The sequence below is a fragment of the Podarcis cretensis genome (assembly GCF_951804945.1).
Source record: "Podarcis cretensis genome assembly, chromosome: 1".
NCBI classification, from domain to species: Eukaryota; Metazoa; Chordata; class Lepidosauria; order Squamata; family Lacertidae; genus Podarcis; species Podarcis cretensis.
Genome location: NC_137170.1, coordinates 60,293,280 through 60,314,491, shown reverse-complemented (window position 1 = coordinate 60,314,491; position 21,212 = coordinate 60,293,280). Strand labels below are relative to the sequence as shown.

Below are 21,212 nucleotides of genomic sequence, written 5' to 3'. Positions count from 1 at the left end.
CTGAGGGCCCCCCAAGATACTAGTATTCTTCAGGGGCAGGCTTTGGTAATCTTTGGTAGAATGGCACCCTGAGCAAGGCCAAAATTTAGCACCTCCATTGGATCTTCTCAATTATGGATCTTCTTGATTTCCCCTGTGTGGGGGAACCACCTGCACTGCCCTCAATCTGATGCTGTATACGTTGTTAACTGAGAGGATACCTTTGAAACATGACTACAGTGAATTACTGTTGTTGAATTCTGGTATGTTAGTTTGTCGCACTGTTTCCACTCTTCATTTTTCCTACTCCCTGATTAAAACAAGTGAAGGCTGGTCTATTGAGGCAACCAGGGCTTAGCCCTACCAAGCGAAAAATAAAATAGAATACCCCAAATCTCAAAGCCACACACTTTCCTGTTTTACAAATCCTTCCATAATCCATTAGAATTTAGAGAGGCTCAGTGCAATATTTCTGTCAATCTCCCATTCTCTGGATAATCAGCACTCTGCACCACGCAGCCAATCTCATTCTAAAAGCATTGCTATAACCAGGAGCTCCCACCAATCTGTCTCCAGGCACAAAAGCAAAGTGATAGTAATTTGGATCTATTCTGGGTAGGATTAGCATTGGCTGCAACCCAATGAGTTTATATTTCATACTGAAGTGTCAGGGAACTGCCATCAGTGCCGGAGGGAGAGAGCAAAAGCCAGAGGGATTCCAGAGAGCGTCCAGGGATCGGGAGAAGCAGCCCATCTTCTGGGGAAGAGAATCAGCGTAGCACCAGTGGAGAAGGGGGGCAGATGGGGGAAGCGGCGAGGCCGCTTGACTCCTTGCCTGGGACCAGCGGGGAGAGTAGGGGTCCTCCGCTGCCCACGCCCTCCTTGTGCAGAAGGCTTTCACGCAGAGAGAGTAGGAGGAGACTAGGCGTCAAAGAGCTTCTTTGCTGGAAGAAGTTTAAGAAACGCCCACTGACGGATTCTGCCAGCGATTGAGTCAGCCACGGGTGAGTGGCTGTCCGGACAGAAAAGGTTCACTTAGGCAACCCAGCCAGGTGTTTGCACCCAGCCGGGGAGATAAGCACCAGCTTACGCACGAGCAACCCCTAGAACCATTACATGAAGTTACTGCGGTGGGATCATCAGGACATCACCAGCACTCCATGCATCAGCACTGCTGACCACACACTTGAGGTGGAAGACGATTTTGTCTACCTGGGTTCCACCATAACTGACAACCTTTCCATTGATGCCATTGGTAAAGTGAGTTACAGCAATGGCTCACCTCTCCAAAAGGGTATGAAAGAATGTGATGCTAATGACCAATACCAAGATGAAGGTCTACCAGGCTTGTGTGTTGAGCACGCTGCTTTATGGAGGTGAGTCGTGGGCAACTTACAACCGTCAGGTATGATGCCTCAATGCCTTTCATATGTGCTGCGTCAGCAAGATTTGGGGCATCACAAGATTTTGGGACAGAGCCTCAAACAAAAGATGTGCTCTCCCAAGTTCACATTCCCAGCATGCTTGCACTCCAGTCTCAGTGATGTCTACACTGGATTGGCCATTCCAGATGCAGCTACTACTCTTCCAACTGCATGTAAGCAACACACCTGTCAGGCCATTGTAATAGCAGACCCATGTCCAATGATGGCAAGTGTGCTCCTGCAAACAATGCAGAGCACTAATAAATCCCTTGCTGTTAAGGGATTTTGGAACATCCATGGCAATCACCTGTTCATTGAAACAGAAATGGGGAACCTCCCCTGCTAGTTTACAATTCCCATCCTGGGACATTGGCCACAGTAGATGGGGCTGAGGCTGATGGAAGTTGTGGAGTCCAACAGGGGCCCTAGGTTTTCTTGCATCAAATCATTCCTCTGTCCATTGCCTGATTTACAGCTGATCTGCACAAACACCAGAATCATGTAATACAGTTTCAGCAAACTATTCAGACTCTTGTGAAAGCTGCATGTTTGACTACTCCACTTACAAAAAATAAAATGCTGCACATCAAATTAGAAATTCATAGAGACGGTTTTTAGCATGCTATATTTTTTCGACGGAAACAAAATCCAAATAGGTGATTATTTTCATGGAAAAAGAATCCAAATAGGTTATTCAAACATGAAGATGATTTATGCAATAGAAATGCTGAATAGCCGCTTAACAGAAATCACTTGTATCATGTTCATAGCTGTCGTTGCTTTTCCAGCTGGAATGCAACTGAATTTTGACAGCGGGACCATGGAAGAGGGTCGCTGTTTAAACTGCCTCCATTCCATGCACAATGCTGACTTATTTGTAAGATCAGCTTCTAGGGTGGAGAGGCTAATCGCTGTTGAATACAAAACATTGATGCAAGCTTGGCCTGGACCCTGGTTGGTCACGGCCTGTTTTTCCAAGAAAACTCATCCATAGGGGCCTTTACAATCAGAGCATACAATCCCACAACCACCATGCCTTGAGGGAGGTCTGTTCCAGTTTGTATGCCCTATAGATGTGCCCAGAGTTTCTTTTGAAAAGCAAGGCAACTCATTATTCTCTCACATGGCCCCTCCTTTGAAACAGTCTCAGCGTTTCTTTGAATTTATCCCACAGTGCATAATTACACATTCTGTGTTGCATAGTACAAGAGATTTAGCTGAGTTGTGAGCCTGAGTATTCTGTTCTTGTAATGGCATTAAATCTTTATTTGATTTGATTTTTACTTATTTAATTTAAAATAACATGATGTCACGTTTAAAGGAAAATGCTCTCCAAAGCAACAACAAAAGCTCTTTTAATGACATTTATGGATGTTCATGTTCTAATGTTTCTTGGATTATTATCTGTAAGACCTTTTTTTTTTAGAAATAAAAGAAAATCATTCTGATGCATGTGTATGCTTATATACACATGGAGTTAACGTCTGAGTAGAAATGTACAGGATTGTGCTGTTATTTTTTTATAGTAGCATTTATTACCTACCTTTCTAAAACATTTTATGCAAGGAGGGTGGAGATAAACACAGAGGCAAGGAAGAAGACATAAACATATCTGTGCACAAACTGCCCACATCAAAACATTTCAATCCATGGCATGCACCCCCATACCTCCTTCATCTTTCTCACCAGTCAAGTCTCCCAACCAATTTTTAAAAATTCAGTTTTCACAGAAACTTACAGTGCAATCCTAACCACGCCTACTCATAAGTACGTCTGATATAATTCTGTGTGACTTACTCCCAGACAGTGACATAGCATGGGTTGCCAGTGCCAGCAACCTCCCCAAGTGGCAGATTTAGCACCCTGTGAGTGTAGAGCATGGCGGAGGGCGGGACGGAGGATTGGTGAGTAGGTATCTTTCTTAATTCCTGCAGAGGGCGCCCTCGCAACCGGCCATCATCCAAATGTGCTTCTCAGTCATCCCACGCGAACACTGGGAGATTTTCTGTGTGAGGGGAAGGGCACACTATTTATACTATTATTATTATTATTACTACTTTCTGTGTATGCCCTCAGCTTTTCAGAAGGCCTTTCTTTCTGCTCTGCCATTGAGGCATCTGAACTATTGCAAGCCTAAAACGGGATGAAGTTTTCTTTTGCAGTCTATATTTGGAGGTGGCTTGAGAATGCTAACCAGGAGGGGATGGTTACCATCAACTGTTCTTTAATTATAGCTTTGCTTGTTCACCTTCCCAAATCCTTCAGATCTTCCAAAAGGAAACAGGAGACATTTGAACTTGAGCTTTGCTGAAATCTTCAAAGGCCTATTTAAAATAGCTTTTCTTTCTTTCAAAGAGGGGAGGATGTCTTAAGCATCCAATACTTATTTCTATATAGAAAGGGTTTTACTAGTGGGAAATGAAAAGAAAAAAAGAAGAAAGGAAGAGGAAATGGATAGGTAGAATGGAAAGCATAAAATTGCATCCTTCTTAAAGCCAATTCAGTTCGTTATGGTCATGTTTCTCTGGAACGACACATTACAGAGCTGCTTGTTTCTCAAGCCCAGCAGTCAAGAGAGTTCAGGTAGCTATGAGATCCTTAAATTTATCTCTGAAAATCAGTATAGCTTTGAGGCCCTGTGATTTCTCCATTTTCTGGTATGATTGCGAAATGATCAGTTTGGCCTGCAAGACCTGTCTATTTTGTCAACCACCATGACAGCTCTGACCTTAGCCTTTGCATCCAACAAAATGCAACGTTCCCTCATGTGGCATCAGGGTAAGGCTGAGGCTGTGGGTTGCCATACATTAATCCAGACATAGGGAGAAAGATCCCTAAACTCAGTTGCTGAAGCCAGGGTTTTCAAACAAAATCAGCGCCTGGAGTGCAGCCTACAGTACAGTATGCAGAAGAGAAGTTACAGCTGCTGAAATTCTACGCCACTAAGGTGCAGAATCCCCTGTACCCTTGTACATGCACACTTACACATGAGCACATTTAAAGCACATGACTTCCCCCAAAGAATCCTGGGAACTGTAGTTTTACCCATTGCAAAGCTATCATTCCCAGCCCTTAACAACTACAGTTCCCAGGATTCTTTGAGTGAAGTCATGTGCTTTGAATGTACGTATGGTGTATATGCAGCCTTCATCCTTGACCCTGACAGATAGGAAACTTCTCCTTTCACCTTAAAGTTGAATCCTATCCACATAGCTTCAGGGAGCAGGACTGATGAGCGGAGAAGTCAATCCTGCTCAGTGCTGCTTTGTCAGCATGTTCTCTGCAGGGAATGTGCTGCAGAGTGGACCCCCTGCCCTGTGAGTCAACTTTGAGAGGTGAGTGGGACTGCCTATCAGTCATCATGATGTCAGATGTTTGACATGTGGGCAGCCCTGCTCACCTGTCAAAGTTGGCCTGCAGAGTGGGAGGAAATAAAGATCTGGCCCACTGAGCTAAAGTGGTTCTCTATCCTTGCATCAGATCAGATGATCCAGATCTCCAACCAAGCGCTGTGTTCCCTACAAACCTTTCCCCTCTACTCTGGCTTAACACAACATGTGATCCAGGCTAGAGAGAGAGAGAAACAGAAAGAACCAGCTTAGCATTGCTGATAATCAAAAGAAGTTTAAAAAATATTATTTATATATGCTTCATACATCAAACGAAACAAGCCCTTGCCTGGGAAAAGGCATACCACAATAATTGAGTATCTAAGGTACCAAAACTCTTTTGACCTCCTTGCTGATATGAACCTAAATAAAATTACACACAAGACTCTGAAATTAGTTTGGGTTTATAAAGAAAAGAAAAATCCTGTAGCGGCCACTGGCCAGTATTGCATTTGATCTCATCCCACATTCTATCTCGCATTGAATATGTTAACAAGTGGCACAAACACCATTTCAGAAAGGCTCCAATGTACTTTTTAATGTAGTGTGAGATGATATTTGAACTTTGCTATTCTCTTTCAATGAAGTGATTTAACATACGTCAAACGTCAAAGCAGAGAAGCTGTTATAGCATTTAGCAACCTGTTTTGAATATTCTCCTGAAGCCTGATTTTAAATAATGTATATTACACTTCAGCAAGCTTTATAGATGCACAGGAAGTTATTTAAAAATATCCTCAAGTTTTGAACAAACAAAACATACTTTTAAAAAAGAGAACAATAGTCTTAGCAGCATGCATCTTTCCCGAAATGCACTCTGCTTAGCATTTCACATTAATAAAGAGTAATGACTAATATCTGGTAGTTACTGTTGATTAAAATGAAAGGCAAATTAATTTAAAGAAGATTTTACAAAATAAATCATTCTTAAATTGCAGTTCTTAATATTGGTTCTAAATTGGAGCAGGGGAATATTATGTTTGCACAATGATAAGTACCTGAAAGCCAGGGCTGCAACCTTTTGCCTATACCCACATATCTGAGAGTAAACTCCATTTAATTCAATGGGACTTACTTCTGAGTATGCGCATACAGAATTGCACTGTATGATATTTTTTAATAAACTCAAAAGGGTATCCCAAATTAACTGGGCAATACTTCTTTTTTCAAAGCTATTTTTTAAAAAATATATAACAGCACGTTTATGCCTCCTCTAAGGTGGTACTTACCATGACACATACATACACTGTCTAAAAACACTGGGCTGGATTCAGATGTAAAGATGTAACATTAGTTGACCCAAAGTCTCATTGAAATCAATGGGACAGGTCTGTCATCCCATAATTTCAGTGGGAACTAGGTTCAAGTGATGGGAGGGAGGGAGGGAGGGAGGAAGGGTTTCTTCAACTATTGTTTTGTCATAAGCAAATGTATACAAATGTAATTGATTAAAACTAATTTGATTTCCATCAAAGTAAGTTTTCTCTGAACAGATGACAACCCTACGGAGGAATGGAGATGACTGTGTTTAAATATTCTTAATTTAACAAAATGACAATACTTAATGAAAAAGCAACTGAGAAAGAATAGTCAAAGACAAACAATGAGAATTGTTGCATCCATCTAATTTACACGTGGACATGCTGTGATTTATTATATCATATGCCCTTAACAATGGATTATAAGTCTAAAACACCTATTAGCAAGTATGTTTGGTGAGACAACTGGTAAAATATATACATACAGCGTAACATTACTTTCTGAGTCCACATTGATCACGCAGTCATATTTGTTAGTTAGTTATTTAGTAGCACTATGAACACTGACTTGTCTTCTTGCTTCTCCATCCTTTGCCCTCCCCACAGAGCATCCCTTAGTCTCCTCTGCGTCTCCTCTGGTTCTTGCTCGGAGGCTTTAGCAGGCTCTCTCTGTATTTAGCATTTGTATGGAATAGTCGGACCATATCATGGTCTTTGTTATCCAACACCCGCGGCAAAAAGAGAGAAGATTTCTGGGTCCGACGGGTTTTGAAGCTTCTTCTGGGTCGTCCTTTCCCATTGATGGAGACATACCAGAGTCTCTCAGCACTAGCTTTGCGCCTACCGCTGGCTCCATTGGGCACAGTCCGGTATATGCGGGATGCATATGTATTATAGCCTAGCTCGTGAATCCTTTCCACAAACTCACACTCAGCATTGTAGGTTTCCTGTAATGTAATGAGGAGAACCATAAGTTCCAGAAATCCTAAAGAAGAACTAATGGCTATTTCAGATCAAATGTAGCTGTCTTCATGCAAGCTAACAGTGGCACATAAAAGAGGGTACTTGGGGCCTCCAAAGATCAAAAACTCTGTATGCATGCAGAATCAATTTGAAAACTATTCACATAATTTAAGCAAAACTAAGGGCTCTGGCATGTGACCCAAAAGGTTGCCCATGAAGTAATGTGGACCTGAGGCTGAAAATTAGCTTCTCTACCTCTGCTCTGGGGAATATTAGACATGCTTAAATTCCTGCAAAATCAGCACTTGTAGAGATGTCCAGTTCAATAGTCTACTGACTAACTGTCTGTAGGGTATGCCCATTTTCCATAGTTTCCTTCATCTGTTTTGTAGCTCTCCACATATTTTACTTCTGATGCTCGCTGATTCTCCTGGAACTGGGAGCACGGCCACTGGCTACTCTCCTAGCATGATGTGATTGAAAAGGCTACAAGAAGGGAATTATCGGTTAGCCCAGCAGAGGGAGTCAATAGGTCCATTCTTCAATTGTACTTCATCAGGGACCCCCAGGTAGACCCCAGCTGTGAATCCAAGGGTGCAAAACTCACAAGGATAATGCATAAGAAAAACACTAATAAAGAGAAGTTTAATGAAGCAATTGCAATTATTTTATATAATGGTTTTCTATAGGCAAACAAGGTGCCTTCTTCTTCTTCTTGTTGTTGTTGTTATCTGTTCTTCAAGCTAAGGTCCCAGGATGGGTTACAACATTAAAACACAACATAACAAGGAAGGCAACAGTGTCAGAAGACAAAATGAAGCCTAAGTGGCTGCATTCAGACTTAATGCTAAACCATACTTTGCCATTATGGCAACAAGGCTGGGTAAGGCCTGGGCTCACACACTGCTCCATACCTTCTCCCCTGTTGGCATGGACATGGGAAGATCAGACATTTTGCTTCTGTTTTCAGCTAACCATAGTTATAGTTATTAGGGAAAGCTGCCTAACAGGATAGAGGTCTATGGAGATATGGCAGAGTTGTGGACAACTCCTCATATATAAAAGAACTGTAGATCCTCCCCTAAATATGGCATATTTATATATCTCTTTATGAAAAGTGGGTTGTGCTTGGCTTGGTGGGTCACAATTTTTGTGGCCCTCCAAGTTGAAGGATAAGTGCTGAAAAATACCTATTGCTGATAGAAAGTTGCAGGTGGAAACTGCAGATGAAAAATTAACAAAAATAGGTAGAATTTTAATTGCGACTGTTGACCTAAATAATTCTTTAGTCAATGTTTCATGAATCAATGACTTGTATAAATTTATAATCACTGAATTGCATTGATTTATATTGTGTGTATGCATTTGGAGATATTTAAAGACGCCTAAGTTACCAAAACCAAAAGAACAAAAGTCTGCCATTTGCTCTTACAAGGAAAGTTATCTTCTCTCAGCCTGACTAATTAAAATTTGTCCTCAATGATGCAGTTTGGCCTCCAGCAATTAATCAGCTGCTGCTCTAGCTAGTTCACCCACTGATTCTAACATCTCATCTAGAGCATTGGTTCCAGAACATTTCTTCCCATGGACCATTTGAGAATTCCTGAGGGACCACTCAATGATTTGTTGGTCTTTTGTAGTAATTTTAATGCGCTGTGCTAGATGCTGTATGGTTTTTTTAAAAATGTATTTTTACAGACACTGAAACAAAACTGATGGACCACTAGGGGTCCAAAGGGTAGTTTAGGAGCCCCTTGATCTAGAGCACAAGAATCCCTAATGCTTGGGAAAATACTTGGGAAACTCATATGCTCCATTCTGAGGTTTTTTTTTGGGGGGGGGGGTTGGTTAACCCTGGAATCCAGTAATTAATTAACTAATGCAGCCAACTGACATCCATGCCATACTTTTAAAGCACTCTTTAAAAGTGGTATAGTATTTTAACTGTCATGGCTTTCCCCAAAGAATCCTGGGAATGATGGTTTTTAAGGGTGGTAGCTCTGTGAGGAGTCACCTAACATCTCTCAGTCACATGTTGCACCTGGGTTATTGAGAGGGAAGATGGGGTGGTTTCCTCATCTTAACACTACAGATTAATGCTTTTCTCTTACTTTTCTCCCAGTTCTCTCTCTCACCCCCCCCCAACATTGCACTGGGTTCCATTAATTAATATGTACAGTAAATGTGTATTAAAACCCTTCTTCAGCCTTCCTTATCTGGCAGTGCAGTATCTCTCAAATCCTCATTGTAAAGTATCCTATCATATACATACAAGGAAGTCGGATTAAAGTACAGAAGGGTAATTGGAAAGTGTTGGAGGAAAACTTCATTTCATTTGCACATTCTTTCCGTCTGTTAGCAGCTTTGGTGCTGCACCTCTCTGCTGTGTTAGATCCCAACTTAAATTACTTTACGCACACTGGGAGCCCATTCATAGCATTGTGCAAATGGGACTCCCATTGACATCCCCAGGAGATTTTTCTTTTGAGAAACCTTCCTAATCACAATGTGAATTGTAGACTTCCTTACCTCTGTACACTTATTCACCTGAGTGAGTTACTTACAGTCTCTAAAAGGATATCTTGACATGTAAATTTATGTAGTTATAAATCCTTCGCTTGCTAGTTCTTTCTCTCTTTCTCTCTCTCTCCCTCCCTCCGTCCTTCCTTGGCTGATCAGCAGCACACATGAAAGGAAAATGAGCGTGCCTGGCGCTTACCATAATAGTTTATCTAGAGGCCTCCAAGCATTGGCTACTTAATCCCCACATTAAAGCCAAAGGACATATTTCTGTTCTCTATAAACGTTTGTACATAGACACCAGTATTTGCGTCCTTTGGACTACAATGGTATTTAAATCCCCATTGAAAATGACTGGCACTCCAGTGTAGGATGTTTCAGTTTCCTTGCCATAGTTAAGATGCTTCTGTTGTAAATAGCACTCACGGAAGCATAAAGTCTGCCTCTTTTGTTCATGGCCAGGTATCTGCCGGAGAAACAGCCTTTGATGGCAACAATTCCAACGTCCACTGCAGTAATCTCGAGGATGCCTAAAACAGAAAAGGAAGGCTTTAGCTTAATGATATACAATGATGTACAATGAATTATTATTATTATTAATATTATTATTATCAACAAATTTTATAGCACTTTTACATCATGAACCTCCCATGTTTACCTGCAGGTAAAACCACTTGTTGTCACTGGGACTACATACTTGTCTCAGATCTGTGCTGCCAGGCACTCATACCCAGAAGCTCTGGGGATCACCGGATTGCAAATATGAAACCCAACACTGTGATGGACGAGGCATCCCAGAAATCTCTGCATCTCCCACTTAATTGTGTTCATAATTGACATGTTGCTCTGCAAAGTGATTTGTTTCATTTTATTTATTTATTTCATTTGTATCCCATTTTTCCTTCAAGGAGCTCAAGGCGGCATACACACCCCCCCCCCCCATTTTATCCTCACAACAACCTTGTGAAGTAAGTTAGGCTGAGAGCAGATGGCTGGCCCATGGCCACCCAGTGAGCTTCACAGGTGAGAGAGGATTTGAACCCTGGTCTGCCAGGTCCCAGTCCAACATTCTAACCACTACATCATACTGGTTGTCAGGAGCTCTGGTTCCATTCATCCTCCCAATAAGTTGATGAAGTTGATTATTACAATTCCCACAGAAAAAATGATGCACTTGTCCAAGGCTATGGACTGAATCTAGAACTGAGCAAGAATTGTGAAGCTGGGTCTCCCAGGGAATGGGCTGTGTCTTCAGCTGTTAATATTAAATTGCCCAAATGCTACTTCCATCTGGGAAACATCCCGTTTAAGAACACCATCTCACAAGATACCTGCATTCATGACTTAGTTCATAAGCAAACCCTTTTGTATTGAAAAGAAAAAGGGAAGGGGAAGAAAAATAAGAGCATGGGAATTGTTTGAAGCAAACTCTTGCTAGTAAATCCCCAGCTGTTTGATTGAGACTGAACTGCCTCAGAAAAAGAAAGATCTGACATTGAACTAGAGGGCCACCTAATCCTATATGTCTATAAAAAGTTTAAATCCCCTTTAATGCCTTTCTTAGGGGACACAAGGGTGCTTGACTTACTGAAGCAAACCACAAAGCTGCCCATTTCGGGACAATGCTTCGGCTGAGATCTCCAGAGGGCAAAATGGAGTTCAGACGAGAGGCTGAAGCATCTTAGAAGCCACGTATGGAACCATGAATGGAGTCTGTCATTTAGAAAGTCAGCGCAGCCCTTGCAGGGAAGGACAATGTGGCAGTCTAAGCCACATTCAAAGAGTGGAAGTATTTCAGACCATCAAAGGAAAGGGTCTCATCGCCCAGACAAGTGAAACAACAAGAAAGCCAAAGGTATGCATGTATCCCGGACTGCTTCACACATTAAAGAGCAACCAACTCGTGTTTCCCACTATGTTCACATCCAAAAGAGAGTGTGAAAGCAAGCCTGGCTCTCTGAGCAGAGTAGCAATGTGACACGTATTTGCCTGCTTGCTTCCATGTGTGTTTTAAATGCATTCTGCCTTTAAAGCCCAAGACTCACAAAGCATTGTACAATAAACAGTAGAAAACACAACATGTAAAAACAAATACCTAGACATACGCTTTCAAACACTTGTCCATCACATTCATGCAAGTCACATGATGGTTTTAGACATTCCACAGAGTGGGGTGGGAAACTGATTTTATATGTATGCTGAAAAAATGTTATATGTGCGGAGACCCAACAGATAGGAAAGCACTTGGGAGATGCTGTCAGAATAATCAACACTACTCACACACAGATTTATTATTTTCGTTTCAGATTATGACACCAGTAGTTTAAAAGCTTGTTGCTTTCATTACTGTATTTGGTATCTCATTTGCTAAGAAATTATTCCTGCTTAAACTCAGTTAAGGTCTTTTAATAGTTTTTGAAGAATACTGCCTTCTCCTTCACAGGAAGGATAGTGGAGCTATTTTGTACTCTCTTTTGCATTGAAACTGTCTTATGGCCAGTTCACCTGCATGTATGTACATCACTCAGAGCATCATCCTATACTGGCAAAGAAGCCTCAAGACTTGGTGTAAGTCCTCTGCACTGGCAGATCATAGAAAAACATCATTGATGTAACTTCGGGGATGGACTGGCAAAGCAGAGATATGCTGGCAAGTCCCCACCACTGACGCAACTCTGCTAGTGGAAGTACTGGAGAGTGGTAGCAATGGGGGCATGTCAGGGCAGGAATAGCCTCAGTCCACACCTTCTCCCAGTCCACCTGCAATGTCATTACATAGAACAGGATTCTGGCTATAGCCCCATTCCTATACAGTGGTACCTTGGTTTATGATCTTAATCTTTTCCAGAAGTCCGTTCTTAAACCAAAACCGTTCTTAAACCGAGGCGGGCTTTCCCTAATGAGGCCTCCCGCCACAGGTGCCCTTCCACCATTTGGCTTCCATTTGTAGACCGAGGTAAATTTTGCTAACTGGAAAACTACTTCTGGTTTTGCGGAGTTCGTATACCGAATAGTTCGTAAACAGGGCTGTTCTTAAACTGAGGTACCACTGTACTAATAATGTGAAGAGGGACCATGCCTAGACAGGACAGGGAGAATGGACCACTCTCCATGCTGCCAATATCATGCAGCTTCCCCATGCTCCATGCTGACATGTCCATGTTACAAGTGGATTTCTGAACCAGCGTAGCCCTCTCTCTGTGTAGCCTTTTATGCAGGCTTTCAGCTTCTAGGCAGGCTTTCATCCTGTATGGATATTTTTAATGTAATTTTTTTCTTGGTCTTTATGAATGTATGGGTTTCTTGTTTTTGTTTTGTTAGCTTTTTGTCAAGTTGCTTTGAGCTGCCTGCGGCAAGAAAATGATACTAATAAATTTAAACAAGAATATGACTATTAATAGGAGTCCAGACTCAATGTGTGGATATCATGGGATGACTGCAGAAATGAGAAACCTGCCTATGGGCTTGATTTGGCCTGCCAGGCTGTTCTGGCCAGACCAGTCACCTGCCCTGTAATAAAGTCATGGCTGGACCAAACAGGGATTTACAGCTAATCATTGTACAGTTGCAAGGCACTTTCAAGCCATGCTTTCTGTTGAAACCCATTCAAGAGATTGTTGGGGCTTCAAAGCACAGCATGGATGCCAACAATAAGCTGGTGGTCAGTGCTTGAATAGAGCCCTGCAAAACTAAAGCCCTGACAATCAGCTGGAATCAGCTGCACTATGGTTTTCCCCTTCGGGGACCCTTTAAAAATGTTCCATTTTAGGAGTATTTCCTCCACTACTGAGACTTCAAAGGGCTCCCAGTAACTGATGACCAGCTGATCAATGGTTACAGGGATCCTCTTTGAAGGTGCACTTCCAGCACCAAACAGGTGATTGGCACTAAAGACGCACCTGCTGTTACCAGGTGACCAACAAAGTTGCTCATTGGGGTGTGTTATATGGTTCTGGCCCACCAGCTCCCCACCTCTGAATTACTATAATGAGCTCTACATCTTTAAGGTTAGTTCAGAAGCAGCAGGTAACACAAAATGCCACAGTTAGGCTGTTGTGTGGGGCTATCTACTGTGAGCATATTACACCAGTTCTAAAAGAATTCCAATACGCTGCTGAGCTAAGTTCAAGATTATATATATATATATATATATATATATATATATATATATATATTTACAGCTCAGGACACAGATACCTAATGGAGAGACAGGGCCTTCATGGTACTGACACCCCATTTACAGAATTCCCTCCTTTCTCAGTTATGGCTAGAGGAAACTCTTTTTAGTTCCAGATAAAGACCTATTTATTTGTCCAGGCTTTTCTGTGAGGACTCCTGAATCATTTGTCATTATAGTGATAAATAAATAGATGATATAGATAGATAGATAGATAGATGATAGATAGATAGATGATAGATAGATAGATAGATAGATAGATAGATGATAGATAGAGATAGATGATAGATAGATGATAGATAGATATAGATGATAGATAGATGATAGATGATAGATAGATAGATAGATAGATAGATAGATAGATAGATAGATGATAGATAGATAGATAGATAGATGATAGATAGATAGATGATAGATGATAGATGATAGATGATAGATAGATATAGATGATAGATAGATGATAGATAGATAGATAGATAGATAGATAGATAGATAGATAGATAGATATAGATGATAGATAGATGATAGATGATAGATAGATAGATGATAGATAGATAGATAGATAGATGATAGATAGATAGATAGATAGATAGATATAGATAGATAGATAGATGATAGATAGATAGATGATAGATAGATAGATGATAGATAGATAGATAGATAGATAGATAGATAGATGATAGATAGATAGATAGATGATAGATAGATAGATGATAGATGATAGATAGATGATAGATAGATATAGATGATAGATAGATGATAGATAGATAGATAGATAGATAGATGATAGATAGATAGATGATAGATAGATAGATATAGATGATAGATAGATGATAGATAGATAGATAGATAGATAGATAGATATAGATAGATAGATAGATAGATAGATGATAGATAGATAGATAGATGATAGATAGATAGATAGATAGATAGATGATAGATAGATATAGATGATAGATGATAGATAGATAGATAGATAGATAGATAGATATAGATAGATAGATAGATAGATAGATAGATAGATGATAGATAGATAGATGATAGATAGATGATAGATAGATGATAGATAGATGATAGATAGATAGATAGATATAGATAGATGATAGATAGATGATAGATAGATAGATAGACGATAGATAGATAGATAGATAGATAGAGATGATAGATAGATAGATTAGATAGATAGATAGATAGATAGATGATAGATAGATAGATAGATAGATAGATAGATAGATAGATATAGATAGATATAGATAGAGAGAGATAGATAGATGATAGATAGATAGATAGATAGATAGATAGATAGATAGATAGATATAGATATAGATATAGATATAGATATAGATATAGATAGATAGATATAGACAGATGAACCAATTTTCTTCCTGCCCGGTTTGTTTTAATATACATCTTGCATTTTATTTGAATGTAACCTGCTTTGGGATTTTTATGGCAATGAAGAAGTAAGCCATATTTTAAATACTGCTCCTTCTGTGCATATATCCTTTTCACCCAAGTCACATGTGATGGTGGGTAATGTACTGACAATATGTGGGCATAAACTGGCTGCCAGCATGGCAGGACCATAGAATTGCTTGGCACTGGGATGTGACTAGATGCTAGGAGAGGGTATATTTAGTAGCTATCATCCTTCCTCACGTTTGTGAGTTCAGCAGAGTGCTACCCCTTTGCAGCTTAAAAGGGAAGCTAGATAGGCTAGTTTTAGCCTTTTAGTTTAAGAGATCCAGGATGATTTAAGGCAAACTGGATTCTCCTTGTATTTCCCTCTTTTCTCCCCCTTAAAGCAATAACAATCTTTTAACAGGTAGAAATAACATTTACTCACTCAGAATACTTGTTGAAGAGTAACAGATAACCACAGCTTTGTTCAGGCTTAAAATGGTAATTCAGTTACAAAGACATACTTAAGTCCAGCTTAAGATGAAGTCCAAGCACTGGAGCTCAGACCCAGCAGATGTTCTCATGTTGCTGGCAGAGCAGAAAGAAATGGAAAGAGAGAAAGAGGGTGTGCCCATGCAGGTAGGAGAATATATAGCTATGCCCTCCTTCTGTCAGGGCACAGTGGGAGTGTCTCTCACAGGGTTCATTCTAGCAAGTTTACAGGAAAACTCGGTGAGCTTCAGCTCCTATCCTATGCCTATCTAGCAAAACTGTTGACTTGACTGCATTTTAAATATCCCACAATTGGCACATTCACCATTGTGCTATGGCGTCACTTGATGATTTTAAGTTACTTGTGTGATCTGCCACCACTGAAAAGTATTGTGCTATTAAATCTCTGTCTGAAGTGTTTGATCAGTGAGGGCTGTTTCACACATTCAAGCTGTCACTTGAATGAGTGCCACTGAGTGGATGTATGTGTAAATTTACCCATAAGTAGTTTTTCACTTCTTCTCTGAACAGCAAGCATTCCAGAAATGATATTCCTTTCCTTTGAGATCAAAGGAAAAAAAGTTGGGTAGGCATGTGTCAAGAGGGAAGCTGCTTTAAACCAAATTAAACCATTGGCCCATCTAGTTCAGTACTGCCTGCATTGGTCGAAAGTAGCGTTCCAGGGTTTCAGGAGGGAGCCTCTCCCAGCCCTACCTGAAGATGCCTGAGATTAAACCTCTTGAAGCAAGAGATTAGGACTGATTCACTTTCTACAGTACAATTCTATGATGTTGTGGTACAATGGAGGGGTTATGCTGTACACAATTGACCAAGATTTGAACATCTCAATGAGTTTAATTCTTATCTGCTTAATCTGTTTCATTTAATCTGCTTCACTTATATCTGCCCACTATACATTAATTGAACTATATTTCCTCTTTCCACAGAGTCTTGAGGAAACTTCGTGAAAGTTTTATACAATGAATATAAGCAGAGGATAGGAGATATGATGGCCCTCTTCAAATATCTCAAGGGCTGTCACATGGAAGAGGGAACAAGCTTGTTTTCTCCAGCTTCAGAGGGTGGGACCCGAACCAATGGCTTCAAGTTAGGAGATTCCGACTAAAGATCAGGAAGAACTTTCTGATGGGAAAGGCAGCTCAACAGTGGAACGGACTCTCTCAGAAAGTGGTGGACTCTCTTTCCTCGGAGGTTTTTAAGCAGAGGCCATCTGTCAAGGATGCTTTAGTTGAGATTCCTGCATTGCAGGGGTTTCGAGGAGTTGACCATTGAGCTCCCTTCCAATTCTACATTTCTATGATTCCATGATCCAGGTATGTGATGCACATAGTCAGGTGTGGCAAAACCGAGCCAAAGCTAAGCTCTTTTAAGTCCCTTTGATGTGCAGGAGTTGCTAGAGTGCTTTGCTTTGGCCTGAACTGCTTCCACTGAAAATTACTGTGCTGCCTGAAAGCACTGCTTGAGATGACAGTTATTATGCCACCCCTGCACCCTTGCCACCGAGTGATGGGTGTCCGTGTCTGAGTGCGCCCTGACTTCTGACTGCAATGTTCCTCCTTTTGCACAGGATAGTCTTTAACACAGGCAGCTTGCCTTTGATAAGCAAATGTGCCCATCCTACCATGTCCGCAGCCCATTCAGAAAATGTGCCCTAACTCTCCAAAGACAAATCAAACAAGGTGAATAGGAGGGGAAGGGAAACCAAACAAACAGGCTGAGATGAACAGACGGAAGTGTGAAAGTCATCTTGACACATTATTTACAAACCAGCCGCCTCCCTCTCCAGGATTAGTGCTGCAATCTGACCTGGTGTCATAAAAGGGAAGAGGGATTTGAAAGCTGGTCCTGGGAACTAACACCTTAGGAGACGATAAACTAAGGGGCAGTCCCCAGTGGATCTTCAACTTTTGTCAATCCCAGAGAGCTTCTTTGCTTCTTCTAGCACTGATTCTCCTCCCCACAGGGATGTATACTTGGAGGGATGAGGAGGAGTGAGAGGGAGAGAAACAAGTTAAGTCCAGGAAAGATTTCCAGGAAGAGGAGGAACAAAAGGGAGAGGAGAGGAAAGTCCTTTGAGCTCCCACCCGCTCCTCTCCTTTTGGGGAGAGACAAACCTGAAAAGACCTTTGCTGGGGATTCTTGGCAGCCCCTTCATTTGTGCCCTTTGCTTTCTGTCTGGAGCGGCAGAGGAACAGCCTAGTGTGGGGGTAATTTTAGAAGCTGCTTTCAAAATATATATATTCCCCACTCGCATCATCCAGAGGCAAAGAAAAGGATCTCAGCCTCATTAGTCCTAGTCATGATGGAACTAGCCTTTCTCTATCCACACCATCCATTAAAGCCCTTAAAATAACCATGGCTCCCACCCAAAGAATCCTGGGAACTGTAGGCTATTAAGGGTGCGAGAGTTGTTAGGAGACCCATTGCAGAGCTAAAGTTCCCAGCACCCTTCCTACAGTTCCCAGGTGTCTTTGAGGGAAGCCATGATGGTTAAAGTTAAGGTGTCATAAGAGTGTTTTAACTGGATAGTGTGGATGTGAACACACACACATACACACACAGAGAGACAGACAGAGAGAGAGAGAGAGAGAGAGAGAGAGAGAGAGAGAGAGGTTTGTTTCCCATTGTGTCTTATGTTTGGCTGCAGAGAGTATTTGATATGTAAAGTGCAAGGCAGAAAACAAAGAAAAACATTAGAAATTAAATACGTGGAAGCAAAACAGCCACAATTCTTAGACTAAGACTTGCCGCAGAAACAGATTTACGGTAATTTCCAGAGCGGTAGTGTTGGTAGTCTCTCTCTCTCTCTCTCTCTCTCTCTCTCTCTCTCTCTCTCCTTTCTTTCTTTCTTTCTTTCTTTGCAGCAAAACCAACAAATGTGTCTCATGGCACCTCAAAGACTAATACATTTATTAGTCCACTGCATCAGTGGTAGCCACTGGAAGATGACTGACAAGCACAAGAACATAACTTAAGAAGAGCCCTGCCAGATCAAGCCAGTTGCCCGTCCAGCCTGGCATCCTGTTCTCACTGGCAAGCCTAGTGCCTGTGGGGCCTCCCATGGCTTCCAGCAGCTGAACTTCAGAAACATACTGCCTGCACCCATGGAGGCAGAGTATAACCACTGACAGCCTTTATATTCCATGAAATTGATGTTTAACCTACTTGTTGTGTTCCTTTGAGGGTTATATTTATAATGTCTTCTGAGCTGGTTGCTTGAGGGTGGGTGGGTAGAATAACCTTTCTAAAATTTATCCCTAAAAAGACAAGCACTGCCAACCATCTATCATGCACATTTTTTCAGCCACTGCCTTATATGGAAGCTGGTGGTGATTATCCAATGGCCAGCAGAAAATACTTTGCACATGGCCAGAAGCATGGTCTTGTTGTCCTATCCTTATGGTTCTCACTTGCCCTGGCCAGACCCTTTATCCCAAGCATCTCTCTGTACAGGTTGCCAATCATTGCTTAAAATTTTCCAGGCTGGACTGGCAAAGCCAGAAAATGCCTGCTTCTTCCCTATTGTGTACAATAGGGACTGTTATTCCTCTACGTTTAGCTCAAGCTGAATTGGCAAAAGTCAACACATGCTACGGTATGTTTCCGGAGCTAGGTGCGAATATTTATTTATTCTTTTTCAGCGTGCCTCCCCCACCCAAAAAACATAATGTGCTTGAAGCCTCAAGCAGGGTCTTGAGCTCAAATTTTAGTCCCTGGCTCAAATAAAGAGAAGGTATTGTTACAAATTATCAAGATTGCACAAAGGACGGGACGGGCACGGGGATTTCGGCAAATGTGGAGTTGGAAGGGACCCTGAAAGTCATCTAATTCAACCCCTTGCAGCGCAGGAATCGCCGCAAAAGAATCCCTAACAGATGGCCGTCCAACCTCTGCGTTAAAACCGCCCGCTTTGATCTGATTTTTATTTTTATTTTTAAAAAAATTGGGTGAGAAATTTCCGTGGGTAACCTCTCAGCGCACACGCCGGATCCCTCTTGCATGCCTCTAAGCGGCAGCCTTTAATTCTCTACGGCTCATGGGGTTCATCGGGCGGGTTTCTCCAGGTGTCCCGTCACCTGGTCCCGAAAAGCGGTGGCCGAAGAGGAGCCGTCGAATCGCCGAGAGGCGGCGGCGAGGCCCGGTCGTCGGGGCTGAACGCGCCTCGACTTGGGAGCCAGATTTTTTTTTTGGGGGGGGGGGCTGGCTTCCACGTCGGGTCTCGGGGAGCTCGGCTAGCGGGTGTGGGTCGGGCAGGGGGCCAAGCGCTACTCACTGAAGACGCTGTTCTTCTCCAAGGTGCCGTTGATCCTGCCGTTGGCGTGGATCTGGAGGTGGTACTTGGTGGCGCAGTAGAGCTTCCTGCGCCGCGGCGCTCCGCCGAGATGCTCGTAGACGCCGCCGCGCCCGCCCGCGTCTCTGCGCCAGCGCGGGTCGCACGACGGCCCTCCCCGGGCGCACGGGGGCCCCACGGGGGCCCCGTCGGTCGCCGCCGGCCCGGGGGAGCCCCGCGCCGCCTGCAAGGCGCTCAGCAGGACGAGCCAGGCGGTCACCATTGTGGCATGGCGGGGGCCGCAGCGGCGCTCAGCTCCGGGCACAGCACAACCCCGACGGGCCCATCAGGGAAGAGCGCCGGGCTGCAGCGGCCGAGGCAGCTCTCCTAGGTGGCCACCGGCACGCCGGGTCCAATCGGGACGCATGGACTAGGCGGCCGCTAGGTTGTGGTTCTCGTCGGGCGGGAGGGGGGCTCCTTGGCTCGCTCGCTCGCTTGTTTGCTTGCTTGCTTGTTTGTTTGCTTCAATCCAGGTCGGTTTCCTCGTCTTCCTCCCTCCCTCTTCCTCCTCTCCCCCTTCTTAATTGGTTTTAGATCTCTTTAAGTAAATAGACGTCGTCGAGGAAAGCAAACTGGAGAGGCCCAGCTGTTTGGATTAAGTGGCGGTGCTGCGATCAGGGCAGTCTTCAGGGCTCCAGAATGACAGAGAGAGAGGGAGGGAGGGAGGGAGGGAGGGAGAGAGAGAGGCGGGGGAGGAAAAGGAGGGGAGGGGAGAGGAGGTAGGAAGGGAAACAGGGGTCCCGAAATGCCAGGAGAGAGGCTAGGGGGGCATCGCCTTAATCGACGGCTCGTACGTAGGAAAGGCGCTCCCGGCCACAGGAGACTGATCTGATAATAGCGCAAGCGAGGAAAAGAGACAAGTCCCGGGTGATCTTCCAGACCGCATCCAGGATTAGAGCGCACAGGCTCGCAGCACCGCGTCCAGCCGCGAGGGCGCGCGCATCTACACGCGCACGCACGCTCCCGGGTGGCCCTTTGCAGAGCACCACATCGCCCCCTCACACCCACCCAGCCACCCACACAAGGGATGGGGCGGATGGTTTCCTATCTCTCTCTCCCCCCCCCCCAAAAAAAACCCCTCAACTCCTAACTGAAAAAGTGATTTTGCATGTGAAAATGTCTACCTTGAGAGAAACATGCTCCTGGAGTCGGGCACCGGCTTTTCTTGATCCCCACAGGCTCACAATGCGTGACAAGGACGGACGACTTGGCGTCCAAATACACGTTTAAAACGAAAAGGAAGCATGAGAAAAGAGG

At 43.0% G+C, this 21,212-nt stretch overlaps 1 protein-coding gene across 1 annotated transcript; it reads right to left on the bottom strand.

The window, feature by feature from the left end:
• Positions 1 to 5,087: 5,087 nt before the first annotated feature.
• On the bottom strand, positions 5,088 to 20,186 carry FGF3 (fibroblast growth factor 3). Its single transcript, XM_079953372.1, has 3 exons — positions 19,899 to 20,186; positions 9,961 to 10,064; positions 5,088 to 6,998 (listed from the first exon to the last, which is right to left on the bottom strand). Exons 1-3 carry the CDS (start codon positions 20,176 to 20,178, stop codon positions 6,666 to 6,668), a joined length of 717 nt encoding a protein of 238 aa, XP_079809498.1. The 5' UTR covers positions 20,179 to 20,186; the 3' UTR covers positions 5,088 to 6,665.
• Positions 20,187 to 21,212: the final 1,026 nt, after the last annotated feature.

What these genes read in the sequence shown, in the direction of transcription:
- FGF3 (XM_079953372.1), bottom strand. Translation starts at nt 20,178, where the DNA reads ATGGTGACCGCCTGGCTCGTCCTGCTGAGCGCCTTGCAGGCGGCGCGG. An exon ending in GGAGAAGAACAGCGTCTTCA is followed by an intron (nt 10,065 to 19,898) that starts GTGAGTAGCGCT and finishes TTTCTGTTTTAG; the next exon opens with GCATCCTCGAGATTACTGCA. An exon ending in GAGGCAGACTTTATGCTTCC is followed by an intron (nt 6,999 to 9,960) that starts GTGAGTGCTATT and finishes ATTACATTACAG; the next exon opens with GAAACCTACAATGCTGAGTG.